General features: G+C 54.2%; 1 protein-coding gene across 11 annotated transcripts in view; it reads right to left on the minus strand.

Annotated features, from left to right (window-relative positions):
* Positions 1-11300, minus strand: part of VWCE (von Willebrand factor C and EGF domains) — a 30866-nt gene extending 19566 nt beyond the window's left edge. For 4 of the 11 annotated variants that reach the window (XM_073809016.1, XM_073809014.1, XM_073809013.1 and 1 more), the window contains exons 1-6: positions 11081-11292; positions 7961-8055; positions 7750-7839; positions 7289-7417; positions 3505-3621; positions 835-951 (exon numbers count right to left, since the gene is read on the minus strand). In XM_073809016.1, coding sequence (XP_073665117.1) covers positions 835-951; positions 3505-3621; positions 7289-7417; positions 7750-7839; positions 7961-8055; positions 11081-11190 — 658 coding nt within the window. In that variant the 5' untranslated portion in view covers positions 11191-11292. Of the gene's footprint in view, positions 1-317; positions 463-523; positions 792-834; positions 3044-3504; positions 3622-7288; positions 7418-7749; positions 7840-7960; positions 8056-11080 lie in introns of those variants that run through there. The other 7 variants (XM_073809018.1, XM_073809012.1, XM_073809017.1 and 4 more) reach the window with 6 other exon arrangements.
* Between the last annotated feature and the right edge of the window lie 2761 nt (positions 11301-14061).

Below are 14061 nucleotides of genomic sequence, written 5' to 3' on the forward strand. Positions count from 1 at the left end.
TCCCTTACCCCAAAAGGCTGAGGGAGTCTCCCTGCCATGTTCTTATGGGGCCCTTCCCTGCCCCAGGGTGCCAGTGTGACTCAGATGTCTGGGAATGGGGCTGAAGTCTAGCGCTAGTCTCCTTGGAAGGTTCATACATCCAGCAGGCATTTAATGAATGCACCAGTGGCTCATACCCCAGCACTGTGCAGCCATGATTAAGTGCTGGCTGGTGGGGATGGGCCCCACTGGGAATCTCACCTCCAAACCTTCCACCAACCCACTGTGGGGCATCAGGTGCTACGGGCCCTTCTGAAAAAAGAGTCTCAAAAAATCACCATACTGCTCAGGGCAGGCTCCAGGACAAACACCCAACTCTGCTAGAACAAGGTCTTTTTTCAGGCCCATGGGATCCCATCTTCAACCCATGAGCCAAGCTCAAGCCAAACATGCCAATCCCTTTCTGGAAATTTCTGCAATGGGCTGAGAAAACAGGGGTCTCCATCTAAACCAGAGGAACCAAGACATAACGTGCTTTATTTACCAAGGGGAGCTAAGGCAGCCAAGAAAATGGGTGAGCAGAGAGGAATCCTTGGGGTGTATCTGGGAGAGGGTGGAAGAGGAACATAACAGGATGAAGGTGGCATGTGGCCAGGAAAAGTCCGAGACGGGGTCTTCCATTAGGAGCCACGCCAATCCCAGGGAAAGGCAGGCTCTGAGCAAAGGCTCAAGCGCTTGCCGGCTCCAGGGAACCAGGAGGTCCAGACTGTTGACCTTTCCCTGTCCCTGGGCTCGCCCTGTCCGTCTTCCTGATTGGCAGCCTAAGTGTGAAGACAACAGGGTCCCCTGCCTTACCTACACAGGAGTGCCGGTTGCCGTGCAGATGGAAGCCAGTTCTACAGGAACACCTGTAGCTGCCAATGCTGTTTTTACATCTCTGCTGGCAGGGGGTCCCAAGGCATTCATCAGTGTCTGGAAGGGAACAGGACACAGCTGGAGCTCATTTCCCCGTGGAGTTTTGGAAATAGGTGGTCCTCTCTACCTACCTCTCTCATCACTATCTCCTACCCGACTCGTAACCCCTCTCCTTCTCACCACCCACATTCAGTCTATCAACTCCTAAGTCCTCCCTGGACCAGCCCACTTCTCTCCACCCTCACTGCCATACCCTAGCCCAGATGCCCCGGGCTTTGTCTCTGGCCTAGAGGATAACAACAGCCTTGTGTGTCTCTCTGCCCCTCCTGTGCTCCTCCCAAGCCACCCTCTACAGAGCCCCCAGAATGTTCTGACCAAAGGGCACCTCTGATCAGGCCACTTTCTGCTTAAACTCCCTCCAAGGCTCCCACAAGCACCAATGCAGCACCACAAGTCCTGGGCTGCCTTTCCCACCTCTCTCCTTGCCCCTCACCTTTACTCTGGCCCAAATTCTTGCCATCTTCCAAAGGCACCATGCTCTTGTGGCCCTCCCCCTTTGCCCATGTTCTCCTATCTGCTTGGAATACCTTCCCATCTTGTCTGGCTGGAAAACTCCTACTCATACCTCAAAACTCAGCTTCTATACTACCTCCTCTGTCAAAGCTTCCCCAAGCCATTGTTTGAAATTGGGAAAAAGCTGGAAATGATCTGCATGCTCATCAGTAAGAGAAGAGTTAGTAAACTACGGGATATCTGCACTGCGAAGTACCAGGTAGTAGCTGAAAAGGATAAAGCAAGTCTATTGACCCTGATGTGAAGAGATTTTCATGACAGATTGTTGAAGGGAAAAAAGCAGGCAGAAGAATGGCTGGGTTCACATTGAAGCCCTAATGTGATCTTGAGAAAGTTAACTTCTTTAAGCCTCAGTATTCCTACCAGGAAAATGGAAATAAACAGTACCAACTTCATAGGACAATTTTGAGGACAAAATTGAGAAAATGCATGTTAAATGCTTAGCATGGTGCCAGGAATACAGGAGTTCAACAACTGTAAGCCACCCATCTCTTATCGTCATCTCTCTGTAAGTGCTCATGTGTGTACGTACACATACTGGGGAGAGGCAGGCAGGGCACTCATCAGATTGATAACTAACTGCTATGGATGAACTGCGTTCCTTCCAAATTCATAAATGGAAGCCCTAACCCCCAATGTGATGATATTAGGAGGTGGGGCCTTTGGGACATAATTAGGTTTGGATGAGGTCTGGAGGGTGGGGCTCTCACGATGGGATTACTGCCCTTAGAAGAAGAGCCATGAGAGAGCTTGCTCTCTCTCTGCCTTGTGAGGACACAAAGAGAAGGTAGCTGTCTGCAAGGCAGGAAGAGAGCCCTCACCAGTAACTGAGTGGGCCAACACTGTGATCTTGTACTTCCCAGCCTCCAGAACTGTGAGAATACATTTTTGTTGTTTAAGCCACCCAGTTTGTGCTATTTTGTTATAGCAGCCCAAGCAGATACTAAGACACCAGGGCTATTCTCTAGGGAGCATAGAGGTTGGGCGTGGGAGAGATGGCCTGGGGCTAGGGCCATGACTTTTAAAACTTTTAAAGAGCTTCCCTCGTGGCACAGTGGTTGAGAGTCCACCTGCCGATGCAGGGGACACGGGCTCGTGCCCCGGTCCGGGAGGATCCCACATGCCGCGGAGCGGCTGGGCCCATGAGCCATGGCCGCTGAGCCTGCGCGTCCGGAGCCTGTGCTCCACAACAGGAGAGGCCACAACAGTGAGAGGCCCGCGTATCGAAGAAAAAAAAAAAAACTTTTAAAATAATTTATGAAAATTTCAAACACCCAGAAAATGATACCACAGTGTCAAGGGGAGCTTCTGTCTTAGCTGCATTGTTAAAGAGAGAATGTTTCCTGACATAATTTCTGTAAATAAAAATCATTTTTAAGGAATGAGTCATTATTTTAAAAGGTCTCGCCCATCCTGTTCACTTAGGAGAAAAGATTCCTTCTCTCCCCTGGGTTCCCACAGCACTTAGCCCCTCGACCCAACCGCATTGTTCTTCCCCTCCCACCAGACCGGGGGTGGGGGGAGTGGGGAGGTCGCTGGGGGGCAGGATGTTTTCTTCTTGGCTGTGTGTCTCCAGAGGCCGGCCCAGCACCCCGGCAGGTGGCTGAGGTGACTCTGTCGCAGCACGGCTCTCCCACAGAGCCCCCGGGACGTGTCACCCGCCCCCTCAGACTTCCTCCAGCTCAGTGGCCTCCTCCTTCTGGTTAGTCTCGGCCTCTCCCTCACCCCCACCACCCCCTACCCTACAGTGATGGCAGCAGCAGTTTCTACTGAGTCGTGGTCCAGAGCAAAGGCCCTGGCATCAGACGCGCCCGCATGCAAGCCGACTCCTTCTGCCCCCACTGACAGAACGGCCTTGGGCAAGCCTCATCCAGGAAGTGAGGATGAGAACAGCATCCCCCTCAGAGCACTGTGGTGAAGCTGAAACGCAATCATGCCTGGAGAACACGCGTTGGGCCTGGCAGGGCCGTGAGGTCAGCACCAGAGCCTAGCGGCGGTGGCGACGGCACCATCATTACCCCTTCCAGAGCCACTCACCTTGGCAGCTGTGGCGGTCAGCAGACAGCTGCATGCCCGGCCCACACTCGCACACGAACCCGCCTTCCGTGTTCACGCAGTGGCCCTCACAAGAGGAGCTTAAACATTCATCGACGTCTGGGGAGCGAGGAAACACTCTTGCATAGCTCACGCTGAACGTGGTTCGGGTGTGGGGAGAATATGCACCCCACGAGGACCCTGTGCCCACACGGGGCCTGCCCTCAGCAGGGTGGAACCCACCCCCACCCCAGGAAGAAAGAAGGCACCGGGTAAGTCATACAGCTTTAGGGATGCCCCCAGAAAGAAGAGGCCGAAGGGCCAGGTCTCTTTTTGACCCACGCAGAACAGACAACGGAGAGGCTGGCTGAGACAGAACTGTTTCCAGTGGTCCCACCTGCAGGGCAACCCCAAAAGGGCAGGGGGAATGGGCAGGAAGGCTGGTTAAATTCCCTTAAATGCTTATTGAGCACCGCCTGCGTGCAGCAGACCTGGAAGGGGGCTGCCGAGGACACAAATGTCACTAAGGCACAGTGTTGACTCTCCAGATGGCTGCAGCCTGAGAACGTAGGAGCCACAACACACAACCACGACACACACCCACGAGAGGCCGGCGTGCGGCCGGCGGTATGCGCCCTACCAGGGACCGCCCGGCCACGGCAGGTGTGTGCTGGAAGGGAGGTGGGCTGAGAGGACCAGGAGGCATCAGGAGGGGGGGCCCATAGAGCGCAGAGTGTCCGAGAAGCTTCCGGGAAGCACAGGGACCGCCGGGAGCCCAGGCTGGCTGAAGCTCAGCTTCCCGCCGGGGCAGCGTGAGGCCGAGCTGGAGAGGTGGTGGGTAAAGGCTCAGCGATAGAGCGCAAAGGAGTCCCGAAGCTTCTGCCCGGGGTGGGGTGACTGGATCCAAGTAGTGCTTTAGGGAGGTTCAGGCCTGAGGGGGGAGGGGGCTGGGAGACAGATCTCCCCAGCCCGGCTTCAAGGCAGCCCTTCCTATCTCAGAACCATGAGGACCTACGAGGTCAGCTCCGCCCACTCCAGTCTACTCTGCCCACTCGAGCCTCCCTCCCACCCCCTGGCCCCCATGCCTGCTGGTCACCTCCATTCTTTCTTGCTCTTCCCACAGCAGGTACCTTTGGGACCACACCCACCGCTTCTAAGAAGCCCACCTTGATTCACCCGATCCCACTGGGCCCCTTGTGATGGTGGCCAGGGTCCCACTTCCCTGCACTTGCTTTGACATTGGTCTCTGGCTTTTCCTTGGTCCAGTTTGCCTCTGCAATGAGAAGTGTGTCTGGAAAGTACTTCAACCTTCTGGAAGGGGTGCGGGGGCGGGGGGGGGGGCGAGCACCAAAACTCCTTCACGGGACCCTTGACCCAATAGTTCTCTTTCTGGGAATAGTCAGAGGGGCTGACAAGAAGCCTCTTTCTCGCAGCATTATTTGTAGCAGTGAAACACTGCAGACAAGCTAAGGATGGATAGCACAGAACTGGGTACTTAGATTATAGCAACTACATCTGCAGCCGTTCAAAATGATGTTGTATGCTGAGCAGCAGGGACTGTCATCCTGCCCTGCCACTACCCCCGGGCTTCCATCCCCACCCCGGGCCCAACTACCCTCCCTTCCTGCCCGACCAGATCCAGCCGCAGGTCCCACCGCTCCATCACCGAGAGCTCATGCCACCCAGTTCCTGCATGCTGGAGGAGCCCAAGCCAAAGAGGAGGAGAAGGTCGTGGCCCCGGAAAAGTTCTCATTTCAAGGCACACCTGCGAACCCACACAGGTGAGAAACCTTACCACTGTGACTGGGACAGCCGTGGGTGGAAATCTGCCCGCTCAGATGAACTGACCAGGCACTACGGCAAACACACTGGGCACCGCCCCTTCCAGTGCCATTAGTGCGACCGGGCATTTTCGAGGTCAGACCACCTCGCCTTACACATGAAGAGGCACTTTAAAATCCCCAAACAGTGGATATGACCCACACTGGCAGACGAGAATTCAGAAGTTTTTACCTTTCACACTGTCTTCCCGGTGAGGGGAGGAACCCAGCTGGAAAGCACTACAATAATGGTCAAGTTCCCAACAAGTCAACTTGTGAATGGATAATCAGGAGACATGAGGAAACCAAATGACAAAGAACAGATGGGGTCTGTGACTGGATCTTCTATCATTCCAATTCTAAATCCAACTTGAATATATATTCTTGGACTTACAAAACGCCAAGGGGGTGACTGGAAGTTGTGGATATCAGGGTATAAATTAGATCCCTGAACTGGGGGGAGGGAAGACCAGAATCCCTTGAATTGTTTCGATGCAATATAAGCATATAGATCACCTTGTATTCTCTTTGCCTTCTAAATGCCATTATTACGATCTTAGAAGAAGAGGAAGAAATTCAGGTACAGAAAATGTGTTTTAATAGCCTACACGATGGTGCTCGGTGAGTCTTGGTTCTAAAGGTACCAAATGAGGCCAAAGTTCTCAAACTGCTGCACACTTTGACAAGGAGAATCTATTTTTGTCCTCCGATCTACATTTATGACCTAAGTCAGGTAAATACACACGGTTTACTTTAACCTTTTTATGCAGACAGTCTGTTAGGCACTGTGGTTTCAGATGTGCAATAATTTGTACGATGGTTTATTCCCAAGTGTGCCTTAAGCAGAACAAATGTTTTTTTCTATACAGTTCCTTGCCTTAATAAATACGTAATATAAATTTAAGCAAACATCTATTTTGCATATTTGTAAACGATAAAGTAAAAAAGTGAACATTTTGTGGAGTTTGTATTTTGCATGCTCAAGGTGAGAATTAAGTTTTAAATAAACCTATAATATTTTATCTGAAAAAAAAATGATGCTATAAGGACTATTTCCTACTCGCAAGACAAAGTTAAGCGAGAAAAATAATGAACGAAAACTATAGATAAGGTATGATCCCAATTTTATAAAACAGACAGATGGGCACGCCTGACACACATACACCCACAGTCATACACTCTCACAAACACCTACACACCCAGGGGACAGGGCAGGGAAAAAAAATAACTTCATTTTCTAACAAGTATCTCTGGGTAGGGACTTCTGGGACAGGTTTATTTTCACCTTTCTACCCTTCTTTTACTTTCCAGATGTTCCAAAAGAAGTTATTTTTTACTTTTATATTCAGGGGAAGAAAGGTTACTTTTAAAAAATACAAATTAAAAAAATTAAAAAAGGCTTTCAAGCTCTCCGGAAAGATAGGTAAGAAACTGGTCACGGTGGCTGCCTCTGGGGACAGTAACAGACTGTGCACAGGGAATTTTTTAAATGCTGAACCAATAATACTTTTACAAAATAACTACTGAGTTTCTCTCGGCTCATCTTTCAAATGTCACTTTCCTGAGGGAGGCTTTCTGCGGTCATGCCCACCTCCAGTCCGGTTCCCTGTGCCCCTGTGGGCCCTGGCACTGTGCACTCCACAGGTGATGGCCCCATTATGGGGGGGACTGTCATTGTCCTTACTTGCCTCCCTGCCTCACATTCTGAAGCAACATAAGAGCAGGGACTGCCCTCGTAACCCCAGCCCCAGCTCAGTCCCCGGTCCACGAGGTGTGCTCAATAAGTATTTGTGAGATAGCAGAAGGGGCATATTCCTTGTGTTTGCCTGCCTGCCTGCTCACTCTTAAACTTCAGAGCTGCTCGTGGCTCAGCTTTGCTCTGGCATCTCTCCGGAGACCGTCCTGGGAGGACAGGGAAGGGACCTCATTCCCGCCTGCCCCCTCCCCGCTGCTCCCACGCCTCTCACCGGTACACCTGATGCCGATAGCTGTCTCTGTCATCGAGAAGCCCACGGGACACACTCGGGCCACCTCCTGACAGCCACCATGGTTACAGGTGAGGTCACAGCCGTACTCCCCACAGGGTCCATGGGCTTCTGAAACAGGCACCGCACCTGTGAGCATGCGCCACTTCACAGTCCCAGCCGCCCCCGCCTTCCCCGGCTCCTCCTAAATTCTGCTGGGAAGGGGGCTCTGGAGGCAAACAGGCCTGAGTTTAAATTCAGCTCTGCCACTTACTGGCCGTGTAACCCTGGGCGAGACACTAGCTTCTGTGCCTCAGTTTCATCATCTATAAAATGGGAATGAGAATGCCTACCTAATAGGGTTGTTTGAAAATGATATATGCTAGGGCACAACTGCCCAGTGCCTGGCACATTCTCAGTGTAAATAGAGTTCTTCCCATCAGCCATTGCCCGCCCCCAGTTACCTGGGCAGGTGGGCCCTTGCTCTCCATCCTGGCAGGAGCAGACATTGGGAGCGATGCAGATGCCACTCCCGCAGCCAAAGGAGCAGAGGGCTGAGAGGATAAAGACAGGTGAGGGATTGGGGACTGGGGCCCCCAATCTGTCCCTCAGGCAAGCCCAGGGAATGAGCGCCCTGCTGTGGAGGATGTTTGGGGCATGGGGACAGGCACTTACGAAGGGTGCAGTGTCCACTGCCCATGGAGGGCGCCCAGCCAGGGCAGCAGCCACTCCCGAACCCCGAGAGGCAGACGTGGGGGCCCAGCCGGCGTCTGCAAGAGAGGAGAGAGCACCTTCCACATTCTGTACCAAGGGGAGGATTCATCTACTGGGCAGTGAAAGCCTCCCAGCCAGTCAGTATGTCAGTCAACAAACAGTTCTGGAGACCTCCTCCACCCCCCACTCCTCGGGAGGACAATGGGAAGTTTCCATAGAAAAATGACTCAGACAGTCAGTCCCTTCTGGAGGCAGGACAAAGACAAAGGTATAAGAGAACAGACACTAGTCTCCTACAGATGCCTGCCACGTGGACACAGAGCAAAGAGGGTCTAAGAGCTGAGGATAGAAGACCGCAGTGGATGAAGAGCCGCAGGGATGGCTACCTCAGGGCCTTTGCACTTGCAGTCCCCGCTGTCAGGAACGTTCTTCCCCAGACACACACAGCTCCCCCACTCCTGTAAAAGATCTCTCTGCTTATGTCACCTTCTCAGAGAGGCCCTACTTGTCCACCCGTACCTTGCTTTATACTGCTTCATAACACTTGCTTCCTGGGACATTAAATTACTTATTAGTTTGTTGATTTGTTCATTGCCTGGCTCCCCTACCACTCCCTGAGGACAGGGGCTTCATCTTTTTTCTTCAACTCTGCAGCAAGGGCAGCGCCTGGCACATCATAGGTGCTTAATAAATGGCTGTTGAGGGAAAGGTTGAGAAGGGAAGCCAACAGTAAAGAAAAAGGGGGAACTGGAGAGAAGTCATTCCCCAGGTGACATCTCTGGGATGGGGGAGGGGGCATCAGTGAGCTGCCCAAAGGAGTGAAGGGGAATCCAGTGTGCTCGAGGCTGGGTGAGGCAGTCCAGCCGTGAACAAGCCACTTTCCCCACCTTCAAGGGGCGGACAAGGAACCAGGTATAACAACATAGCAGGACAAGTGCCAGAACATTACAGGCTATGGAGGCCCAAGGAGCTCAGGGGAGGTTTCCTAGGCTGAGGCTGGAGAGAGAGTAGGAGCAGCCGGTGAGAATGGAGGAATGTTCTAGACAGGAGCTGCATGTCCACGGGCCTGGAGGGGGACAGAGACGATGACTAGAACTGGTTCTGGGATGGGATGGGCAGAGGATGATGAAGTCCAGCCTGGTTTGAACTGGGAATCCTGCTGCAAAAGAATAGGGAAAAGAAAACCCTTCCCAGGGAATTCCGTGGTGGCACAGTGGTTAAGAATCCACCTGCCCATGCAGGGGACACGGGTTCGAGCCCTGGTCCGGGAACATCCCACATGCCACGGAGCAACCAAGCCTGTGGGCCACAACTACTGAGCCTGCGCTCTAGAGCCCGCAAGCCACAACTACTGAGCCCGCGTGCCACAACTACTGAAGCCCAAGCACCTTGAGCCAGTGCTCTGCAACAAGAGAAGCCACCGCAGTGAGAAGCCCGCGCACCGCAACGAAGAGTAGCCCCCGCTCACCACAACTAGAGAAAGCCCGCGCGCAGCAACAAAGACCCAACGCAGCCAAAAATTAATTAATTAATTAAAAAAAAAAGAAAACCCGGGCTTCCCTGGTGGCGCAGTGGTTGAGAGTCCCGCCTGCCGATGCAGGGGACGCGGGTTCGTGCCCCGGTCTGGGAGGATCTCACGTGCCGCGGAGCGGCTGGGCTCGTGAGCCATGGCCGCTGAGCCTGTGCGTCCGGAGCCTGTTCTCCGCGGCGGGAGAGGCCACAGCGGTGAGAGGTCCGCGTACCCAAAAAAAAAAAAAAAAAAAAAAAAAAAAAAGAGAGAAAAGAAAACCCTTCCCAACTGTGTTCTATAGAGCACCCATGATGTGCCAGGCACGGCAGCAGGCACTGGGGACGTGAATGGAAAGACCCAGTCTGCTCTGCGGGAGAATAATCTGTGTCAAAAGTGACAAATATTCTAGAAAGAGAAACTCAGGACACATGGCAAAACAGAAACGTCTGCAGAAAACTGTCCCTGGAGCCTCCAAGAGCCTTTTCGCTCTCTGAAGTCATCACAGAAGAAGGGGCCCTGGAAGTGGGTGGGGGATGCAGCAGGGATGTCTCACCCGCTGCCCTCGCTGGAGCGATTAGGGCAGCAGCTTGGGAAGGAGAAGCCGGCAGCTCCTGCTCCTCAGATGGGGCTCTCAAAGGGACAGGGGTGCCACCAAAGCGGCAGATGGAAGGATTCCCGGGAGGCTGGTGGAGCCTCACCCTCAGGTGGGCAGGGGCCGAGCGCCCGCCAGAGCGCCCCAAGGAACCTAGGGCGGGCGGTGACGGGGAGACAGGTGGCAGGCAGGAAGGCTCTGACATGCCGCGGAGCCGGGCCGATCTGAGCAGGAACTGGCGGTGGCTGCGGAACACACGTGCGAGTTGCGAGCCTGGCGGGGCCGCCCCCCCGCGCGCCCCCGAGGCCGTGGCCGCGGGCCAGGCCGCCCGCTGACACCGTGTTCCCTAGCTCGGAGCATCACGCACACACGCGCTCGGCCCGCGGCGGCCCGGCCTCCGCCGGGAGGAGACGCTAGGGGAGGGCGACATCAATCGGGAAAGCAAAGGGGCAAAACACCCAACCCCCGCCCGCGCGCACACACAGGCGGAAACCGAAACATAACCCAAAGAGACCCCGGCGGCTACAAGGTCCACGGCGTGCGCAGAGCCTGTACACAGGGAAAGCCCCCAGCCTCAGAGCGGCCAGAGCCGCGGGGCAGGCCAGGCACTGCCTAGGCAGAGCCACGGGCACGTTCGGGAGCGAAAGCCAGCCAGTCCGGAGACCAGGTTGCACGTCCCGGGGTCCCTTCGCCAGGGATCGGGGCTCCACGGGACTCAGTGCGGCTCACCTAGCGCCTGGATCTCCGTTCCCCCCGCCAGATCCCAATCAGGACAGCCCCGGCCAGGGGCGCAGAACGGGCACCCGCCCAGAGCACAAGCTGCTGTCCCTTTGTCCGGACCTCCTGGGCTGCGCCCGCGCGCGGACAGTGGCCCAGGGGGGCGCCCCGATTCGCAGCTCCGGGACGCCCCTCCGCGCCTCCCCGCACCGCGCCGGTAGCGCTCCCGCGGAGGGGCAGGGGAAGGTCGCGGGGCGCTTACCTCTCGGCCCCGAAGTGCCCGGGCGTCTTCCTCCCGGTGTAGCCACGGGCCGGGGTCCCCGGCAGCAGGAGCGCGACGCAGGCGGCCCGGAGGAGCAATCCGGCCCACATGACCGGCAGCGGCGGGTCCCCCCGGCTCGGCTAGGCTCCGGCGCCGAGCGCGGGGGAGGGGGCTGCCGGCCCTCGCCCCTCCTCCTGGCGCCGCGGGGAGCGAACCAGCGAGCCCCGAGCTGGCACGCGGAGCCGAGCAGGGGGGCTGGGGACTCCGAGAGGAGGGGCACGGGGCCGCGAGGAGACTCGGCGGACGGCTGGGCGGGGGGTATCTGGCACCTCGGAACGAAACACACAAAAGGCAAAGGCGCCCGCCTGCCGGTGGCCATCAGGGGAGGCGCGGAGCCCGGGGCGGGGGCAAAGATCAGGGACCCCTGGGGGCGGGGTTTCGTCCTCGGCCCACACCCCCGGCCCGGGTTTGGGAGTCGGCTTCCTGCGAAGGGCTATGGGCGTCAGACTGAGGCCCGGGGAGGAAAGAGACTCCGGGAACAAGGCTGGAGCAGGAGGCTGCGCGCCCCGGGCATTGCTGGTCTAGGTAGATCCCGAGATGACTGTGTTGTACAACGTGGGACGCTGGGTCGTTTCGCTGCTGAGCACTTCTAGGCCGGCCCCCAGCCTGCCAACAGGTCTGCACCCTAACCCTGGGTGCGCCGGTCAGTGGGTCCACCTGCTCCCTGGTCAGGGGGCACTAGACAGTCTTGAACCCACAGATTCCTCTTTGTCCCCTTCTGCAGCTGCCTCAGGTCACAGTCAGAAATGGTAGGCAGGGAAGTGGTGAGCAGGTGGCGGATGAAAATCAGGACCATCCAGCTGGGAGAAAGCTGAAAGGTTGACTAAATCCTACCTTCAGCTCTGTGCAGGAACCTTCCCTAGCCGCCCAGACCCCATCAGTCAAGCTTTGGCTTAAACACTTCCAGGGACGAAGACCTATCAAAAGGCAGCCCAATCCAATTTTGAGTAACTCCATTTGTTAGGAAGTGTTTTTTCTTCCCAGTTCCTTTGGTTCTACCTCTGCAGTTCCCACTGGGTACCTCAGCCTGTCACTAAAGTCCTTAACACTGGTGGCCACAAATGAACATGGTGTGCCAACAGTGGTCTGGACTCTTGCCTCCTTCCTTCCAGATGCCATACTTCTAACAACACAGTCTAATATTACCTGGCTTTTTTGGCAACCCCATGATGCTGTTAGTTCATAACAAAGTTTACAGTAAAGGGAAGCCTCAGATGCTTTTTGTTGTCATGTCTTTTGTTATTAAACACAAGCTACTAAGCCGATTTCCTTACCTGAACCTGTGTGGTTGAGTTTTTGCAGATGTTCACTTTAGGGCTGTTATCTCACCTTGTTAGTTTTGACCCATGTAAGTAACACATTTTCAACAAGTAGGTTGCCAAAATACTCTGTATCGTGAGATGAATGCTACTTCCATATTTATGTCCATTCTGAGTCCTAAGGACCCTTAGGCCGTCTTTCCTTTTTGTCTCAAACATCCAAAGGTGCACTTTCCCCCTCTGCCGTTCAGACTGCATTCCTCACTGTCACTTACAAAGTACTTCAATGCCCACCTTCAAGGTCCAGAGTCAGAAATCTAGCCCTGAATTATTCAATAGGGATAAACAAAGCCCTTCCTTCACTTGAGCCCGCAAAATCTATCGCACCACTGCCCGTATCATTCCTACCTAGACCACCACTCGATGCCAAATAAGTGCCCATTCTTCCTGGCCCTAAAAGCTACCCGCAAGTTCTTAACACATTTACACGGGACAAGGCTCCTTTTACACACCTGGCACTCCTTGTGCCATCTTCTCTCACACTTCCGCACACCTCGGCTTTCTCCATTCTGAACTCGACTACTTTAGGGTGCCCCAACCCCTCCATAGCTCATCCCTGTAACTCTGGCAGGCTTTGCTCCATATTGGTCAGTGGGCAGCTGCAATGACTGAGATGCAAGTTTGTGCTTAAAGAAAATCCTCGTCTACCCTCAGCAGGAGGAGCTCAGGACATTTAAGACTAAATTCCTACCAGTGAATTTTGAAAGAAACTTCCTCAACAGCCCCTGACATTTCTTTCATTTCCCATTTCTTTGACCTTACGGCATTCACCTTGCTCCTCACATCGTTTGCGTCTTTAGTTTGGTTTTCACCATTTTCTGCTTTTCTTGTCTTTTGGTTTGTTTGCCCTTGAGCCTTCTCAAAGTTTGGACCCTGAGAGTCGCTCACTTAGTATCATTCATCTTCAAGGACCAGTTCGGGCACTTACTGGTTCCTCAGTGTTTCCTCCCCAGTTCTGTGGCTTGTGGCTTCTCAGTTACAATAGGGACCCTCCACCGAGGGCGGAGGATTCAAGTTGTTGTTGGCTGTAGAAAGAAGGCCTCTGGCTTGTGACCCTTCCAAATGGTCATGTGATGAGTCAGTGTTTCTATTATTCTCCCAAAGGTCCATTCGTGCAGAGGCCTGGAGTGAGGCGAGCTCATCAGCGCCTACATGGAAAGGAGCCATTCCAGCTGGCTGTAGCAACGCTCCAAAGGCAAACTTTCACCCTGGGAGAGGTGATTAATGGTTTTAAGAGGGATGTGGGAGTGTGGCAGTAGAGCATCAGTCTCCAAAGGACTGCTGGAATTCAGTCCGGAGTGAATATACCCAGGATTGTAGGAAACAAAAAACTACAAGGACTCCAGTTTCCAGAGTCAAGACTGAAGCCACTGGTTAAGTAATAACCTTCTACTGAACGTAGCAGGTCTCCGTGGCTGCAGGTCAGACCACTGAAAAGCATCAGAATCATAATCCCACCACATTCTGTTTTTCTGACCTTGGCACCTTATAGTCATTCCTCCCATCTAGGATTACATTTTTTAAATCATCACAATCTGGAGGCCGTTGCTTGCCTGCCTCACTAAAGCTGGTCTCTGGCATGGGGGCAGCCTTTTCAATTCA

Source organism: Tursiops truncatus, chromosome 8 (genome assembly GCF_011762595.2).
Source record: "Tursiops truncatus isolate mTurTru1 chromosome 8, mTurTru1.mat.Y, whole genome shotgun sequence".
NCBI lineage: Eukaryota > Metazoa > Chordata > Mammalia > Artiodactyla > Delphinidae > Tursiops > Tursiops truncatus.